This window comes from Ranitomeya variabilis, chromosome 7 (genome assembly GCF_051348905.1).
Source record: "Ranitomeya variabilis isolate aRanVar5 chromosome 7, aRanVar5.hap1, whole genome shotgun sequence".
Classification (NCBI taxonomy): domain Eukaryota; kingdom Metazoa; phylum Chordata; class Amphibia; order Anura; family Dendrobatidae; genus Ranitomeya; species Ranitomeya variabilis.
The window spans coordinates 201661131-201680416 of record NC_135238.1 but is presented as its reverse complement, the minus strand read 5'-3'; the positions used below and the strand labels follow the sequence as shown (position 1 = coordinate 201680416).

Genomic DNA, 19286 nt, shown 5'->3' with positions numbered 1-19286 from the left:
GAGGGGGACAAGTGTGGCCTCATCATATCACCACCCCTGTACAGACCACACACTGGAAACGGCACACAATTTCTGGTGGGAGACATGATGGCTATGGAGTGTGGCCGTGACTGTCCTAAGGAATATAATAAAAGGACAAATCAAGATTAATCTTACCGTAATTTTATAAACTAGAGGGTTTTTTTTTTTTTTTTTAATAAGTTCTCTGATCATGCCAAATTGCTGAATAAAATGTCACCCATGGGTGATCCGTCCCACAATTCAGTATCACAACTCCCCCTTCCCTAAAAGTAAAAAATATAAAAAAAAATGTAGAATGCTATACAAAATAGTGCACAAATGTGGTTTATTTCAAACTCTTTCCAAAACGAGAGAGGTTCGACCATACCTATTCTCATCCGTCCCGGCCAGAAGGGCACAGGAAGGGTCAGGGATAGGCAACCTCCTCTTGCCAAAGCTGAAGGAGAACTCCTGTTCTCGGATCTTATCTCCACTACCGTCCCAGTGTCTGCAGAGAGCCTCAGTCTCGGTCTGCGCCCCATAACCCCCAAATAAAGGGGAACAAGGGGTTACCGTAATACGCTGACCATGTGGATGCCTTGTAAGCCAGGGAGCAGTAACATTTGTGGGAAGATTACAATAAAGTCCGATAAAATAGACATCTGGCCAGACCAGAGACACCGCTCTTTTTTTTTTTTTTTTTTTTAAACCTCTCAGGCTACAGTCACACATCTGTTTCAGTTTGTCTCCCATCTGTCATCCGTTTTGCAGCTGTTTTGTTTCTTTTTATAACATTAAGAAACTGAAATGGGTAATATTTCGGAAGTTTTTGACTAATCCATTGCTAAGTGACAATGGAGGGAAAAAAAAAAATGGATGTTTTACGATTTTTATTAATTTTTGCAGGATGCCCCTAGACTTGAATGGCCAAGCCTGATTTGCCACAAACGGATGAGAATAGGATGTGCACAGAGTTTAAGGCTTTATTCACACATTGATATCTGTATGCTAAAACCAGGAGTGACCAAAACACAGAACAGGTGTCAATTAGTGAGGGACGAACGTGCTGGGATCTGAGCATGCTTGGGTGCTAACCGAGTGTCTTCGGAGTGCTCGAAAAATATGTTAGAGTCCCCGCGGCTGCATTCGACAGCCACAACACATGCAGGGATTGCCAAACAGCCGCGAGACATGCAGCCGCAGGGACTCGAACATATTATTCAAGCACGCTGAAGACACTGTTAGCACCCGGGCATGGCGGATAACACGCTCATCACTAGTGTCAATCTTTCAATCATAGGTTTTCTCCTAGTTCCATTCCTGGTTTTGCTGTACAAACACTGATGCACAATACTGACCAAATACTGATGTGTTTATAAGCCCCAAAGGAAAGGACATCGTGATCAGATGTGTGAATGGTTCCAGTAAACTCTACGGGATGGGGAGGGATGGGACTGGCAGTCTTAAAAATGGACAGCACACGGGTGAGAATAACAGATGTGTGAGTGCAGTCTAGGATGAAGTTAAAGAAGAGGGGGTCTCGTCTGGTGACATTGGGATTATGGCCATTATATTGCACCCCCCACCAATAAAACATATTATGCCCTTTATTACTAATTCTTGTCTTTAATTTACCTGTGCACTATGTGAAAAACCTGCAAAAGATCCATCCTGGCCACATACTAGGTAGAAAGGTTAATGCATCACACCAGTCTCTGTATGGACAAGTTACTCATCCTCTCTAATATATATTTATAAAGTCTACTTTAATAGATTTCCACAGAAGCTTTAACCACTTCTCGATCTTGTGGCCTTAAATAGATATCATCTTCCCTTCCAGTTGTACAGACAGACAAGGGCCTGTGATATGTAAATGGCATTATGGATCCAGTTATTGGAGGTCAGGTCGCTTCTTTAATACTCCGCAGAGCCGTGCACTCTGGGCTCACGTGGTTGTAAGGACAAACGGGACACAACGCTCTTCTAAAGGACAATACAAATGAAATCATGCATTGTTACAATGGGGCAGAGAGGAAAAAAAAAGGGATGAATGAAGCAAGAGCAAATGCGAGACAGATGGAGACACATTCATGGTCAAAACACAGCAGCAAAATGTGTGCAGCAGACGTGTACATCCACAAGAGGGCGCCCCCTGTGCACACAGAACACAACATACAGGTGAGAATATGAACACATGGCAAACAAAGCTGGCGGCTCATAGTCCTCCCTGTCCACCTTGGATCAAATTAATTATTGTAGTAGAAAATCCGGTATTACCAATTTCCAGCTAGAGATCAATGGAAAAAAATATATAAATGTATCCTTTTCCGATAAATGGTGAACGTAGACATCTACCTTGGACTGATTACTTAGAAGTAAATCAATCACTAAGTTATATATTTCTGAAAGTGTTGGTTGGCAATTTAGAAGTCAGAGCTATAAAGATTATCCACTACAGGACCATCCCGTAGGCCATGTTCATATTGCACTTAGGCTACGTTCAGTGGTACCGTCGGGGCTTTTGTCTGAAGCTCTGGAAAACAGGATTCGGTCGCTTACGCCGATGAGGCCAATGCTGTGATCATGCAGACGGGGTCACTTTGTGATCGGTCAGACATCCTTTTTGGCCCTATCTGCCCATTTCAGTTGGGCTCCAAAACAAAGTCAACCACGACTTGGTGTCCGCTTCAAATAGACGGATACAGCAGAAGACAACATCCAACCGAGCACAAAGTGACCCCGTCTGCATCATCATCATCATCATCATCAATGGCCCCGTCAGTGCAAACATCCATTGTTTTCCAGGGGTTCAGACAGAAGCCCCGCTGACTGTGGGCTAAAATGCAATATATGAACATGGCCTTATTAACTCCACTGTCCATAAAATAAAAAAAAAACAAAAAAACCCTGAATATCTACCTCGCAGACCGGCACTCACAATGTCAACGCTTATGGCACAAGACCACTGAGGAAACAATGCGGACATCAGATAAACTATGCCAGTCCAGAAGATAATGTGTGATGTACAGTGGAACTGTGAGAAGGGGTTATCCTGTAGTGAACAAACTTTTTAAAGGGAACCTGTCAGCTTGGAAAACGCTATTTAACTGCAGATATAGGGTTAATTGGCAAGTAGTGGTCCAATACTTTCCAGCTGCCATACTAAGAGCGCGGCTACTGGGAGAAAATCAACTCCTATCCTTCCAGGAGCCGCCGGCTTTCAGTCATGGGGCGAGGATGGATCAGCTATGGGCACTGCTCACTATACTGTGAGCTGTAAGAACACCCCGGGACTACAATTGACAGCTATCTGTGCACAGATGCGCTGAGCCGGCTCCCAACGTACCTGGGCGTGCCTACAGCTGCCGTTCACAGTGAGCGATGCCCGTAGCCGCTCTATGACTGAAAGCCGGTGGCTCCTAGGATGAAAGCACTTTATTTTCTCCAGTAGCTGCACTTTCAGTAAGTCAGCTGGGTAGCATTCGAATGTTATTTATCTGCAGGTAAGTATTTTCTGAGGTTCCCTTTAAGGCAGTAATACCTACAATGCCATGTTTTAAAAAGCAAATCTGAAGGAAAAAGGCGACATATTCATCGACTGAAAGACAAAGCCAATCAGCCCTTATGGATCCCCCTCATGGAATGGACATGTCCCCAGTGCAAAATATCCGATTGATCCTGCATCATGTTTGCAGGCATTACTTGTATGTGCAAATCATTCAGTGTGCGTACAACTGCGATGTGCCTGAATCGCTATACGAAGACATACAGCTAACTACAAAGCACGACACCGACACATGTAGACGTGTACACGAGAACCCACAGGGGGAAATATGTGGCTAAACATGGCCTGACATTGTTCCCAGAGCCTCCCGCTATAGGACGCAGATTACATCAGTCTGGGTTTTCTGGGACTTTTCACTTCTTCTAGTTGTCATTGAGTTTTGCATTAAACAAGATTACAAATCCCCTGTAAAACTGAAGTGTACCCAGAAAAGTTTCCTAAACCACCACAACATGTTCTCTAGTGTAATCCGGCGATACCTTCTCTCCCGGACGACTTTCCGGACGCACAGGTCTTTGTGGTAATGTACAAACTGGTGGCAGGTCATTCGGATTTCCTCGGGAAGCCTGTTCTCCTCGGCCATCACATTTGACTCTCTTCCCTTCCAGAGGAACTGAAGTCTGAAAAACGTATAAAAACAATGCAGAGCGCAGCATGGATGCAATATCTATTAGGGACATGGAAGTCAGCCCTACAAATCTCCTACAGCCCCGGATGATGTAGGACGCAGCGCCGGTCACACGTGGTAGATGGAGAGTTTAACAATCTGTTCGTGTTTGGGAATCTGATTGATCAGTGCAGTGAAATGGAAGACCCTGCAATCTGGAAAGGCAAGATGGACGATCAATCACACTCTTTATAAATAGCGAGTACAACACTGAACATATATACAGTAATGTGGCGTCACAGTGCATAGGCGCCATCACACGAGAGCACAAGTCCCAAATTTAAAGGAGAAGGATATATATTAAAGTAAGCGCACAGAAATAGTGCACTACAATACACCCTCCAAGACCCCCATAGAGTGTGATACCTCGCTACATGAAGTCCCCATGATGCCCACCCACACAATATGATGCCACCAATGATGACCCCTCTGTAGGATGCTCCCAAATGCCACATAGTATGATACCTACAGGGAATTCACTCCCCAAAGAAAATTGCTCCCCCAATGCTCCTCAACACAGCATGATGCCCCTTTACCATATGCCTCCAGTGGCCCCTCAACACCGTAAGATTCCACCTCACAGTATGATGCCCCCACAGTGACTCACAGTAAGCCTTCAGTGCCTCAACACAGCATGATCCCCCATTGTGCCCCCTTTACAATATGCCTCCAGTGGCCCCTCCACCTCACAGTATGATGCCCCCACAGTGACTCCTCACAGTAAAGGCCCCGTCACACATAGCGATTTACCAACGATCACGACCAGCGATACGACCTGGCCGTGATCGTTGGTAAGTCGTTGTGTGGTCGCTGGGGAGCTGTCACACAGACCGCTCTCTCCAGCGACCAACGATCAGGGGAACGACTTCGGCATCGTTGAAACTGTCTTCAACGATGCCGAAGTCCCCCTGCAGCACCCGGGTAACCAGGGTAAACATCGGGTTACTAAGCGCAGGGCCGCGCTTAGTAACCCGATGTTTACCCTGGTTACCAAAAAAAACAAACAGTACATACTGACCATCTGATGTCCGTCAGGTCCCTTGCCGTCTGCTTCCTGCTCTGACTGAGTGCCGCCGTACAGTGAGAGCAGAGCGCAGCGGTGACGTCACTGCTGTGCTGTGCTCTCACTGTACGGCGGCACTCAGTCAGAGCAGGAAGCAGACGGCAAGGGACCTGACGGACATCAGATGGTGAGTATGTACTGTTTGGTTTTTTTTACATTTACGCTGGTAACCAGGGTAAACATCGGGTTACTAAGCGTGGCCCTGCGCTTAGTAACCCGATGTTTACCCTGGTTACCAGTGAAGACATCGCTGGATCGGTGTCACACACACCGATTCAGCGATGTCAGCGGGACCTCAACGACCAAAAAACGGCCCAGGCCATTCCGACACGACCAGCGATCTCACAGCAGGGGCCTGATCGCTGGTACGTGTCACACATAGCGAGATCGCTACTGAGGTCGCTGTTGCGTCACAAAACTTGTGACTCAGCAGCGATCTCGCTATGTGAGACGGGGCCTTAAGCCTTCAGTGCCTCAACACAGCATGATTCCCCATTGTGCCCCCTTTACAATATGCCTCCAGTGCTCCTCCTCAAGGCCTCAACACATTAGGATTCCCCTCAACTCAACATGATGCCCCCATAGGGCCCCCTCAACACTGTAGGATACCCCCACAATGACCCCCTCAAAGCCTTAACACAGTAGGATTCACCTCAATAAAGCATGATGTCCCCACAGTGCCCGCCGTCAAGGCCTCAACACAGTATGATGCCCCCATAGGACCCCCTCAACACAGTATCATGCCCTCACAGGACCCCCCTCAACACAGTATCATGCCCTCACAGTATGTTACCTCCACTGTTTCCCCAACACAGTACTGGCTCACAAAACTTTAAAAAATAAAAAAAACTGCGCCCCTTTGCCAACTTTCCCAATAAGCTGCTCCGGTCTGTGCCATGCGTGGTTTTGTGCAGTGGGTGTGATTTAGTGACATCATGGTGCCTGCTGTGCCGAGACTCTGAGGCACAAGCTGATAAGTGGAGCAGGGAGCCCGTAGCTCCATTTTCTGTGTCAGTCCGACCCCCAACTCTCAGACTTATAGTGGCCGAAACACGCCACTGAATACATTACAGCAAAATATAAGGTGCCGACAGTCTGCAGCCACCACTAGAGGGCGCCAGGAAGAAACAGTGTACAATGAACCTACTGGGACAATAGGCAGGAAGTTCCCTTATAGTGGGGGTCCTATACGGTTAGTGTGGGTTACTTTCGATCTATCCATGCAGATAAATTACTGAATACTTTAGTACTGTGTGGCTCTATTATCCCGGTCCAAAATGATGATCAGACGTCTGCAAAAGTATTTGTCAGCAGTGTTTTGTATTGAAAAAAAAAAAGGAAAAAAAAAAGCAGAGACATGAGAAATGTTTAACTTACCTTTTCTTGCATGGAAGGATAATCAAGTGTTTATCCAACCCAAAAATGGCAAATGACAGGAAACCCTGCAGAAATTGTAAGGAGCAGAAGTTACCGTGCGTACAGGGTAGCCCTACTGCGAAGAGCTGCAGCTCGTGAACGCTGCTAATATTAAGGTGGATCTGTCACCAGAGTTACATAAATAAATTGCATGCATTATTAAATAGATCTTAGACCTGATGGAACTGGAGTTGTTACTATGACAATAAATGTCTGAATTCAATCAGCTTTGAAAGTTTCTAAGCTTTGATATTAAAGTAAGCATACTGGATAACTTGATCCTAATTATTAAGCAGGAAATGTTGAGAAATAAGTACACCTTCAGGCCCAAGAGCATTATTTAAAGGTGTCTGAGTGAACGTGCTGGGATAAGGTGTTATCTCAGCATGCTCAGGTGCTAACCACAGGATAGGTGCCAACTTATGGGTGGAGGTCCTACCACTAGGACCCGCGCTGATCGGCAGAAGCTGGAGCTCTTATCCCGTTAGAAGACCTACGGCTATGTGCACACCTCACGGAACGGTGTGCGGATTTTTCCGCACTGTTTTTGCAAAATCCGCAGGTAAACCGCACTGCGGATTACCCGCAGATTTACTGCGTTTTTTTTTTTTTTTTTGCAGTTTTTGTGTGGATTCCTATTGAGGAGCAGATGTAATACGGAATCCACACAAAGAATTGACATGCTGCGGAAAATACAAGGCTGCGTTTCCGCACGTTTTTTTCTGCAGCATGTGCACTGCGGATTTTGTTTTCCATACGTTAACATGGTACTGTACAACGCATGGAAAACTGCTGCAGATCCACAGCGTCAAATCCGCTGAGCATCCGCAGCAAAATCTGCAACGTGTGCACATAGCCTAATACTCCCCTCATTGTCCGCATATATACAATAACTCCCATAATGACTATCCTTTACCATCTATGAATGCTTAGATAAGGGTTTGTTAGCATTCTTTATAAATGTTTATAACTCTTAATATTTCAGGGTACATGGACACGGGACGGATCTGCTGCGGATTCCACAGCGGAGATACGGATGCAGATTTTCTCTGCAGCTTGTTGATGAGATTTTTGTACGATCTGATCCACAACGCTTTCATGTCGGTGTATATTATGTCTTGTGAATCACAATCGTACCTACCTGACCAAAGTTGAACACGGCGCAGAAAAACTGAAGTTCCACGTAAAGTCTCCCAGGTTCCGGATTGAAAAGCCACCAGAAACAACTGGACACGTTCTGTATAAGGGAAATCACACATATATAATCGCTGCATCTATAAATTACAATGTATATACGTGAATTTGCACTTTCCAATAAGCTCCAGAAACACGCTGTACTGTATATTAACATCCACTTACTGCAAAGAGTCCCACCATGAGCAGCAGGCAGAGCAGCACGTGCCTCGCTATCTGCCGGTCTCCGCTGTGCAGCTGGTGCTGCTCCTCCTGGGACAGGGGACATCTCAGGGAGTTGCACTGACTGAGACATTCATGTGCTTTATAGGGAAAAATACAAATTGACGTTGGTGGGATGGATTTTATGCTTTATCAAAAACGGTGTTTAGCAAGTACCCCATATTATTTATATGCACTATTGATTTTACTGATGTAGTTACAAGTTACAGCAGGGTATAAGTCCATTTTGTTTCCGTCTTGGGTCTTACCTGTTTAATGCCCAGTGTGAACATGCTCCTATTTTGCATGCAGACTACAGTTCAGTTTTTCTGGTTAAGTTTGTGGGGTAGCTACTATAAGTGGCACTAGACAGACCGTTTTCCTCCTGGAGGACAACTACATTTGCAGACTTTATCCTGACCCACCAGTCCGGTCCTACCCCATCCTATCCCCCCTCATCTATCATATGTCATACATCAGTTTCATTCTACACTACACAAAGACTAAAGACACATAGATCCTCATTGGTCTGATACAGGACTAAAGAAAAGGCATAAAGGAAAACTAAACACCGTTAAGCAGAAATCTCCACAACCGTCAGCAAAGCACGAGCCGTTTTCCATACATCTCAGAGTATAATGGTAAGAACCCGATACTGTACCGTCCTCGATGCTGGGAGCCCGATTTATACTCAGCGGATCTGGGGATTGCACAGGCTGACACAAGTCTCCGTTTTCCTGTCCACAAGCGCAGATCTCTGCAGGTCGGAGAGACCACAATGTTATTCCTGCACTGTGGCCAATGTACAAGAGACCCCGTCTGATCTCCAAGTTATAGCTTCTAGGACAACACATTTTATGTATATTCCTTTTTGGAAAGGTTAGCAACTTGAAGTTTATAATAATTATGCATCCCTTATTAGTCACATGGGATGGCTCAATTATACATTAGGTTATCAAGAGATCAATAATTATTAGTTACCAGATTGTAATTACCCCATTTGTATAATACAAACCATTTTAATCCTCCTACATTCTTAAGATCTCGCTTTCTGGCACTGTATGGATATTGCTTGCTTATATGTAAAAGCTAAAAATTAATTGAAATCCTAAAATACTTCTCATAGATAGAGATCTGCCTCTGTCTTTCCAGCTTAAGCAATCCTACCAACTAAAGACATCAGCGGAAATATTTCCATCTGGCTTGAGTGTGTGTTAGGCTCTGTTCACTCAGGTTCGTAATGTTTTTTTGTAATGTTTTTTTTTTTTTCGTGTTTTTTTAGAACCCACGATCCCCCTCAAAACTGCTTCAAAAAAATAATTTCTATGGAAAATCCACTTTAAAGTGAGAGCTTGAAAAATTGCCTGGTGGAAAAACAGGACATGCAATTTCTTTGAAATGGATCCTAAAATAAACCTCTCCAAACCAGGCACTGACCAATCAAAAAGGCTGCAAAGAAAGATTCAGAAATACTCTTCCAAAAATTCCCCCAAAAAGATGCATCTCCTGAAGCTGCGTCAATTTAAAAAAATTGGGGTTTTTAAAGGCCTCAAAAACAAACAAACAAACAAAAAACTCAGTTTGGACATAGCCTTCCAATGCATCAAAGAAACGTGGCACTCACCAAAAGCTTCAGAAATCATAATCTTTTATTTAGATGACCGTTTTGCACTGCAACTTGTGCCTCTATAGACCCGTAGATGTGCAAGTTTCAGTACGAAACGGACACCCCCTGCCCCACCGCTCCACCTGATGTCCCTGTCTGAATAAAGGATTATGATTTCTGAATTTTTGGGCGAGTGCCACCTTTCTTTGTTCAAATTTACAAGTATGCTCATGTGACTCTTCTCGGTGAAGCACCACTAATGTAAGCTACAGACTGGCGATTGTTCCAGTTGAGGACTGCCGCTTTCGGATTTAACCATCACTCAGGACTGGTGCCGTACAGCGTCACTCACTCTATTCTTTCAATGCATCAGCCAGGATCCCAGGTTATAGACTTTTAGCTGGGGTCCTCTGGGATATGTGACCACAGACGTTCCTGCGGACCTACCGCAAAGGGGGACATTTGCCCTGACCAGCCACAACATAAATAGACATGCTGCAGACGTCCCACCTGCCAATCGTGTCCGTTTATGCTGGAGGATATTCTTTGCAGGGCGTGCAAGAGATTTCTTATATTTCATGCAATATGCTGGCACAAGAGTTGAGTGGATCGAGTATCGGCCTAGTCAGTAGTCTCTGGCTTCTGGAAGTAAGAGGTTCACAAGCCTCCTGTCCAACGACCAGAGACTATGGACCTGGCCTATGAACCGGAACACTGAATCGATCCGACTAACTCTCGCTGGCACTGTAGAATGCGGTCAATCTTCCAAACGCAAATTTTGCTACTTAGAAACTTGTCCAATTTAGGTTATTTTTTAAATATCTCACACTAGCAAATATATTTAAAACAAAGTGAATCTTAAGTTTACCTGTTCTAGAGTCTGATGGTGTACCAGGTAGAATGGGACTTTCAGGTTTGGACTCAGTAGAGGTATCTGCGGTCCTGTTACTACTGCTCTGGGACGAATGACTCAGTACCTGGTAGTTGCCATCTTGTCCACTGCGACTCATGCACAAAAGAGAAATGCCAGATAGCATAATGGTGACACATAGGACCACCGCTGTGCTGATAATCTATATTAATATATAAAAGGGTACAGACTCATTTGCATGTCACATTTCTTTTTAATTTTTGGTGTATTCGCATGTTTTTTGCTTTCTGCATTTTTTGCAAAACTGTGACAAATTGGCAGGATTTTGTGCCAATAGTTGCAAAAAACATAACATGACAGCAATGTGTGAACATAACATTAAGGACTCACACTCATCAGCATAAATAAAACCGGTATGATGTTTTCCTGAAAGCTAGGACCAGTGTCATGCGAGTACAATGCGATTTTTAGCAAGTAGCATCCATATGACATGCGTAATCAGTGCCTTATTAATATCAGCTTTTACATACAGTAATTCTCTGTCATTTCAAACTACCGTAGTTTTTTTCTTTGCTTTTTAACTACGGTAATAAAACAATGTTATGTACAGAGATAGATAGATAGATAGATAGATAGATAGATAGATAGATAGATAGATAGATAGATAGATAGATAGATACAGGTGCGTGCTTTACATGTGTAGTTTTCTGCACTTGTATTTATTACAAAATTAAAGAAAAAAAATGTCATGGGGTCCCCTAATTTTTATTAACCAGCAGAAGGAAAGCAGACAGCTGAGAGCTCGTCTCAATAGTCTGGGAAGGGGGTAATAAATATGGAGCTTTATTAATATCAGCTCACAGCTATCTACTTGGCCTTTACTTGTTATTATCAAGGGAAATCCACTCCAAAAAAATGATACGGGGTCCCCCTATTATTAATAACCAGCAAAGGCTATGCAGACAGCTGCAGGCTGATATTAATAGGCTAGGAAGAGGCCATGGATATTGCTCCCCTTCCATACTAAGAAGAGCAGCCCCCAGCCGCCTTAAAAATGGCACATCCAATTATCAGCTATGAACTCCAGCGACCTTACTCACATCAGCACTGGACACAGCAGATGCTCGTTCTCATGCTGTGGTCTCAGTATGTTCCAGCTGGCTTGCAAAGCGGTCGCATCATGCCACCGCTCATCAAACCATCCAGATGTAGCAGAGCTGGAGTTCTTTGTGGAACAGCATCACATAGGGATAGTCTGCGGACAGGTGAAGATTGCTTCATTTTTTTAATTTTTATTTTGATAATAACTGAGTAAGAGAGTCAGTTTTTATTTCAAATAAAGGACTTTACTCTCGGTTTGTGTTTATTACATTTGACTATGAGGTTAGTAATGGGGGTGTCTTATAGAAGCCTCTCCATTACTAACCCTGGCCCTTTACTAGGCTATTATCAGCCCGCAGCTGTCTGCATAGCCTTTGCTGGTTAATAGGGGGAACCCACTGTTTTTTTTTGTTGTTTTTTTTTTTTTTTTTTTGGGGGGGGGGGGGGTCACCCTTTGTTAATAACCAGTACAGGTTAAGTAGACAGCTGTGAGCTGATGTTAATTGCCTGGCAAGCTCCATGTTTATTACCTCCTTCCCAAACTATAAACAGCCCTTAGCTGGTTAAGAAAAATATGATGGACCCTACACCATTTTTTCCTTTTATTCTGTATATATACGGTATATCTATTCCATTCTGACATTTCGGGCTGTAAATTTACTGTACTCAGCTGATGAAATGTCAGGTTTCATATGAGATGGGTGTGTTTAAAAAAAAAAAAAAAAATACAAGTCACGCAGCACACACAGTCCGTGTACCGTGCAATTTGTTTCTTGCACTCATTGACTTGCATTGCTGAGTCTTGTCCGATATATGTGGCCACTCGCAACATGCTGTAATTTTTTTTTCTCAGTTCAATCCAAGATGAGAAAAAACAAAACAAAACCCAGAATCACTAACGCTAGGCAGAGTGCAATCCGATTTTTTTATCGGATTGTCCTCATCTGTTTTAAACACCGATGAGTATGAGCCCTCAAGCTGATGATTCACATCCTTTAATATTCTCGCTCATCAGCTGGGATCACATATAAGTTTGTTTTTCTCATACGCAAAAAATGAATCAATTTTCATCAGCATTCTGGATAGTTTTATTATCTGTTCTTGGTCCATGTGTCATCTGTTTTTCTCATATGGGTAAAAAAAAACAAACAAAAAAAACACACAGTAACCAGTCAGTAAAAGCAGACAGTAGAAAGACGCAAATGGAAACAAACTGATATACCTCGATCTCGTGTGTGTGTGTGTGTGTGTGTGTGTGTGTGTGTGTGTGTGTGTGTGTGTGTGTGTGTGTGTGTGTGTGTGTGTGTGTGTGTGTGTGTGTGTGTGCCACCTACAGATGGATGTCAGACCTGGGGTCATTGCAACGCCCCAGTTATATCCATCACGAGTTAAACAGTTAAAAATATTCAGAATAAAATGAGACTGCACACTGACAAAATGTGCCTTATTTCTTGCGATTTTCCATGTTTATTTCCCAGACTTACCTGAGCCTTTCCATAAAAGAAAGCATGGTCAATGGTGTCCACATCACGTTGTCCAACACTCACAAGAATACACACTACAAGCACAGGTATGCTAGAAGGATAAAAACAATAGTGAAGAAAAAACACCGTAGCCAAAAGTAATACAGAATTAAAGGAAACCCGTCATATCCCCAAATGCTATTGACCTGCAGATATGGGGCAAATCTGCAGGTTAATAGCGTTCTGAAGCCTTTAGTCCTACCGGCAGCCTCCAGCTTTCAGTTAGAGAGGAGCGACTGTCACAGATTCAGCCACCGCTCAGTATACAGTAAATAGCGGAAGTAACTGTGCCTCCATACTGTCCAACAGTCAGTGCCGGGGTGTAGTTACAGCCGCTACTCACTATGTACTGAGCGGCGACCGACGAGCCGGAAGCAGCGCCTGTGACTGACAGCCGGGGACCGCTGGGAGAAAAAGTTAGTTACTTTCCTCCCAGTAACCAGGCTTCCTGCACACCGGCCACGCTGCTTTAGAACAATATTAAGATTGACACCTAATCTGCAAATCGATCGCATTTGGGAGCATGACCGGTATCCTTTAAATAAAAAAATTTAAAAAAAAAACACAGACAAAAAAAAAGTCCAGAAAGAACTTACCTCCACCCAGCCAAGGCGATTATAACAGTCGGAATATTCCCAACCTCTCTTTTCGTTAGCAAAAACAAGCATAGAGATATCAAACCTAGGAAGACAAAAAAAAGTTTACATTTGTGAGCAAAATATGTACATTTCACCTAACATATGGCATTTGCGTGCACACTGCAGTATAAAGGGCATCTGACTGTATAGTATACTGCCAGGATATTGGTGAGGCCATTGCTAAAGTCTAAACAAAGAGGGGGGAAAACATTTGGCTATTTTTCTCTACTGCAGCACTAATTTATTGTGAACACTGACCGATAATGAAACATACCTCAGTGCAAATAAATGAAGCTTCTGCATGGGACTGGGTGAGGAGTAAGAAATAAATGCACCTGAATGGAGCTGTGTTGCAATTCCAGACAGCCCTCATTCTTTAGTTGAACAAAAAAAAAAAAAAATGATGGGATCACTCCGTTATATGCATTAAATCAGCCCCCAATGCTAAATTCTAGAGGCTAGTAATGGTTTACAGCTTTCAGATCCACTCTAAACATGTTAAAGGCTTATTCTCAAGTTGTCTCTTGAGCAGCCAAGATCTATGCAGTGCCCTCAATTCTGGCAGGACTTCTAGTATTAGCGGAACTATAAAGCTCAGCATAAGTTCTGCTGTATCACATAAGTAGTTTGTTCTGGAGTGTATACTGCTATCACAATATTTACATGAATAAATAACAGGGCATTTGAAAAAGAACACACCTCTAGACACAGTCATAATTAGGAGAACTACTCTCAAAGTTGCTGGTCTGGTGATTTTGCAAGGTTTACAAAAGCAGCTTGTCAGGAGCTGAAAGGTACGGCAATAGGAGAGCAGATAACTGCTGTATAGCAAGCAAAGGGCTGGAGAGTGGTGGCTAGGATGTTAGGAGTCAACTCATCTCCTGGAGTGTAACTATTGCAGACACTGGCAGTGTCTTGGGCAGGAACTAGTTGCTGAGCTCCATGAAACCAGCTGGACACTATGAAAGACAAAAGCTCTCACTGCAGGAGAATGACAGGTGAGAAAACACAAGTCAATTGCAAACGTGCATATTTTTAGGCTGCCTTACTTATTAAAGGGAACCTGTCACCCCCAAAATGGAAGCTGAGGTAAGCCCACCTGCATCAGGGGCTTATCTACAGCATTCTGGAATGCTGTAGATAAGCCCCCGATGCATCCTGAAAGATGAGAAAAAGAGGTTAGATTATACTCACCCAGGGGCGGTCCCGCTGCGGTCTGGTCCGATGGGAGTCACATCTTCATAGGATGACGTCCTCTTCTTGTCTTCACACTGCGGCTCCGGCACAGGCGTACTTGGTCTGCCTTGTTGAGGGCAAAGTACTGCAGTGCGCAGGCACTGGGCCTCTATGACCTTTCCCGGCGCCTGCGCACTGCAGTACTTTGCTCTGCCCTCAACAAGGCAGACCAAGTACGCCTGCCCCGGAGCGTGAAGACAAGAAGAGGACGTCATCGTAAGAAGATGGGAGGCCCCGGACCGCGAAGCCCATCAGACCCGGACCGCCCCTGGGTGAGTATAATCTAACCTTTTTTTCTCCTCTTTCAGGATACATCGGGGGCTTATCTACAACATTACAGAATGCTGTAGATAAGCCCCTGATGGTGGTGGGCTTAAGGTACCTTCACATTAAGCGACGCTGCAGCGATAGCTACAACGATGCCGATCGCTGCAGCATCGCTGTTTGATTGCTGGAGAGCTGTCACACAGACCGCTCTCCAGCGACCAACGATGCCGAGGTCCCCGGGTAACCAGGGTAAACATCGGGTTACTAAGCGCAGGGCCGCGCTTAGTAACCCGATGTTTACCCTGGTTACCAGCGTAAAATGTAAAAAAAACAAACACTACATACTTACATTCGCGTCCCCCGGCGTCCGCTTCCTGCACTGACTGAGTGCCGGCCCTAACAGCAGAGCGGTGACGTCACCGCTGTGCTGTACTTTCACTTTACGGCGCTCAGTCAGTGTGGGAAGCGGACGCCGGGGGACGCGAAGGTGAGTATGTACTGTTTGTTTTTTTACATTTTACACTGGTAACCAGGGTAAACATCGGGTTACTAAGCGCAGCCCTGCGCTTAGTAACCCGATGTTTACCCTGGTTACTAGTGTAAAACATCGCTGGTATCGTTGCTTTTGGTGTCAAACACGACGATACACGCCGGTCTGACGACCAAATAAAGTTCTGAACTTTGTTCAATGACCAGCGATATCACAGCAGGATCCTGATCGCTGCTGCCTGTCAAACTAAACGATATCGCTATCCAGGACGCTGCAACGTCACGGATCGCTAGCGATATCGTTTAGTGTGAAGGTACCTTTAGCTCACCTTTGATTTTGGGGGTGACAGGTTCCCTTTAAATGCAATTTAGTAAGTTGTGAACATCCGTTTAATTGACTACTGAGAGGGATCAATGCCCTTTTTCTTTTATAACCATCTTTATTTGAGGAGACAAATTCTACAAATCAGACAAGTTACGTTCACAAGTTTTCAAGACATGTACTAATGCAACCATTACACCAATCCACACACACACACACACATATATATATATATATATATTTGTCTAAGGGGTACTTCCGTCTGTCTGTAACGGAAATCCCGCGTCGCTGATCGGTCTCGCCAGCTGCCTGTCATGGCTGGCACGACCAATCAGCGACGGCCACAGTCAGATTAGTCCCTCCCTACACCCCTGCAGTCAGTGCCCGGCGCCCGCATACTCCGCTCCAGTCACCGCTCACAAAGGGTTAATCCCAGCGGTAACGGACCACGTTATGCCGCAGGTAACGCAATCCGTTAATGCTGCTATTGACCCTGTGTGTCCCCAACTTTTTACTATTGATGCTGCCTATGCAGCATCAATAGTAAAAAGATGTAATGTTAAAAATAATAATAAAAAAAAAAACCTGCTATTATCACCTTCCGTAGTCCGCCGAGGCGCGCGGCTGCCGCCATCTTTCGTTCCCAGAGATGCATTGCGAAATTACCCAGAAGACTTAGCGGTCTCGCGAGATCGCTAAGTCATCTGGGTAATTTTGCAATTTCGCCAGAGCTTCGCTGGATCCCGGCGGGTGAGTATATAACGATTTTTTATTTTAATTATTTTTTTTTTTTAACAGGGATATGGTGCCCACACTGCTATATACTACGTGGGCTGTGTCATACACCGCGTGGCTGTTATATACTACGTGGCCAGTGTTAAGATACTATGTGGGCTGTGTTATGTACTGCGTGGGCTGAGCTATATATTACGTGGCCTGTGTTATATACTGTGTGGCTGCTATATACTGCGTGGGCTGTGTTATTTAGTACGTGGGCTGTGTTATATACTGTTTGGCCTGTGTTATATACTGCGTGGCCACTGTTACATATTGCGTGGCCTGTATTAACGCATCGGGTATTCTACAATATGTATGTATGTATATAGCAGCCACATAGTATATAGCACAGGCCACGTAGTATTTGTCTGCTATATACTACATGGCTCCTATATACTACGTGGCCTGTGCTATATACATACATACATACACTCACCGGCCACTTTATTAGGTACACCTGTCCAACTTCTTGTTAACACTTAATTTCTAATCAGCCAATCACATGGCGGCAACTCAGTGCATTTAGGCATGTAGACATGGTCAAGACAATCTCCTGCAGTTCAAACCGAGCATCAGTATGGGGAAGAAAGGTGATTTGAGTGCCTTTGAACGTGGCATGGTTGTTGGTGCCAGAAGGGCTGGTCTGAGTATTTCAGAAACTGCTGATCTACTGGGATTTTCACGCACAACCATCTCTAGGGTTTACAGAGAATGGTCCGAAAAAGAAAAAAATCCAGTGAGCGGCAGTTCTGTGGGCGGAAATGCCTTGTTGATGCCAGAGGTCAGAGGAGAATGGGCAGACTGGTTCGAGCTGATAGAAAGGCAACAGTGACTCAAATCGCCACCCGTTACAACCAAGGTAGGCCTAAGAGCATCTCTGAACGCACAGTGCGTCGAACTTTGAGGCAGATGGGCTACAGCAGCAGAAGACCACACCGGGTACCACTCCTTTCAGCTAAGAACAGGAAACTGAGGCTACAATTTGTACAAGCTCATCGAAATTGGACAGTAGAAGATTGGAAAAACGTTGCTTGGTCTGATGAGTCTCGATTTCTGCTGCGACATTCGGATGGTAGGGTCAGAATTTGGCGTAAACAACATGAAAGCATGGATCCATCCTGCCTTGTATGGAGCATCTTTGGGATGTGCAGCCGACAAATCTGCGGCAACTGTGTGATGCCATCATGTCAATATGGACCAAAATCTCTGAGGAATGCTTCCAGCACCTTGTTGAATCTATGCCACGAAGAATTGAGGCAGTTCTGAAGGCAAAAGGGGGTCCAACCCGTTACTAGCATGGTGTACCTAATAAAGTGGCCGGTGAGTGTACATACATATTCTAGAATACCCGATGCGTTAGAATAGGGCCACCATCTAGTTATATGTCAAAAACCTCCCATCATTTTCTTTGTTTGTCATAACAATTAAGTTTAACCTGTTCAATTTTCCATCTTTAACTTATCATAATCATAGGAGGGGAGAGAAAAAGACAGCAAAGTAAGCAAAAAAAAAAAAAAAGATTATATATTTACGTGTTTATTCAAAATGTCCGATAAGGGTAAATATATGCTTGTGTCTGAGCATTATATTTTTAGTATACCAATCCAATTGCACCTTTGATTTCTTCCATGTTATATCATGAGGTGTGATTAAATGTCTTCATCATGTGAAATTTCTAGTTGTGTATAGCTATACTCAAAGTTCTCCATTTGTTAAAGAATTTATTTGTTGACTTTTCTTTGTGTCTTTCTGTCTCAAGTTTATCATGTATTAATAACGTCTTTAAGGTATTGATTATATCGGATAGAATCGGCGTCTCTCATCGGCCAGTCAGCATTTTTTGACCACCAGTAGAGCTCCATGTATTGTCTGGATACATAGTGTTCTGTCACTGCCTTCTCGCTGTTCTGTTACAATGTATTGGAATAGACGTGCCTGGGGGGATTTGGGGATTTTAATTTTTCATATTTTCTCTCTATATAAAAGGGACCACATGGATAGTTGGACATTCCCAAATACCGAAACACCGTGGAATAGATTTGCTTTAAGAAAATTGCATTTAGGGTATTTCCTTAAATAGTGTGCTGGGGCATCTTTGTATGAGACATTCAAGGCATATACAGCGTTATGCATCGATTTATCCTGCATTTCTCTCCACTGTTCGCTGATCATTGCTTTCTTGCCTTTATCCCATCCTGCCAGAATTTTACACCGTATCTCAGAGTCAGTGTTTAATTCCAATGGATAAATAACTCGGGAGTCATTGAAGAAAGGGTTTGTGTTCAAGTTTTTTGGTGCAAGGTGGATAAAGATTCCACCCCTGAGCTTCTTCCTATCTTTCCTTTCCGCT

The 19286-nt window shown here is 44.1% G+C and overlaps 1 protein-coding gene across 3 annotated transcripts in view; it reads right to left on the bottom strand.

Annotated features, from left to right (window-relative positions):
- The window catches only part of GPR155 (G protein-coupled receptor 155), a 50360-nt gene that overhangs the window by 3491 nt on the left and 27583 nt on the right, over positions 1–19286 (bottom strand). For 2 of the 3 annotated variants that reach the window (XM_077272665.1, XM_077272667.1), the window contains exons 8-15: positions 13804–13888; positions 13169–13259; positions 10581–10785; positions 8768–8863; positions 8071–8207; positions 7853–7948; positions 6673–6737; positions 4045–4185 (exon numbers count right to left, since the gene is read on the bottom strand). In XM_077272665.1, coding sequence (XP_077128780.1) covers positions 4045–4185; positions 6673–6737; positions 7853–7948; positions 8071–8207; positions 8768–8863; positions 10581–10785; positions 13169–13259; positions 13804–13888 — 916 coding nt within the window. Of the gene's footprint in view, positions 1–1612; positions 1984–4044; positions 4186–6672; positions 6738–7852; positions 7949–8070; positions 8208–8767; positions 8864–10580; positions 10786–13168; positions 13260–13803; positions 13889–19286 lie in introns of those variants that run through there. The other variant, XM_077272666.1, reaches the window with a different exon arrangement.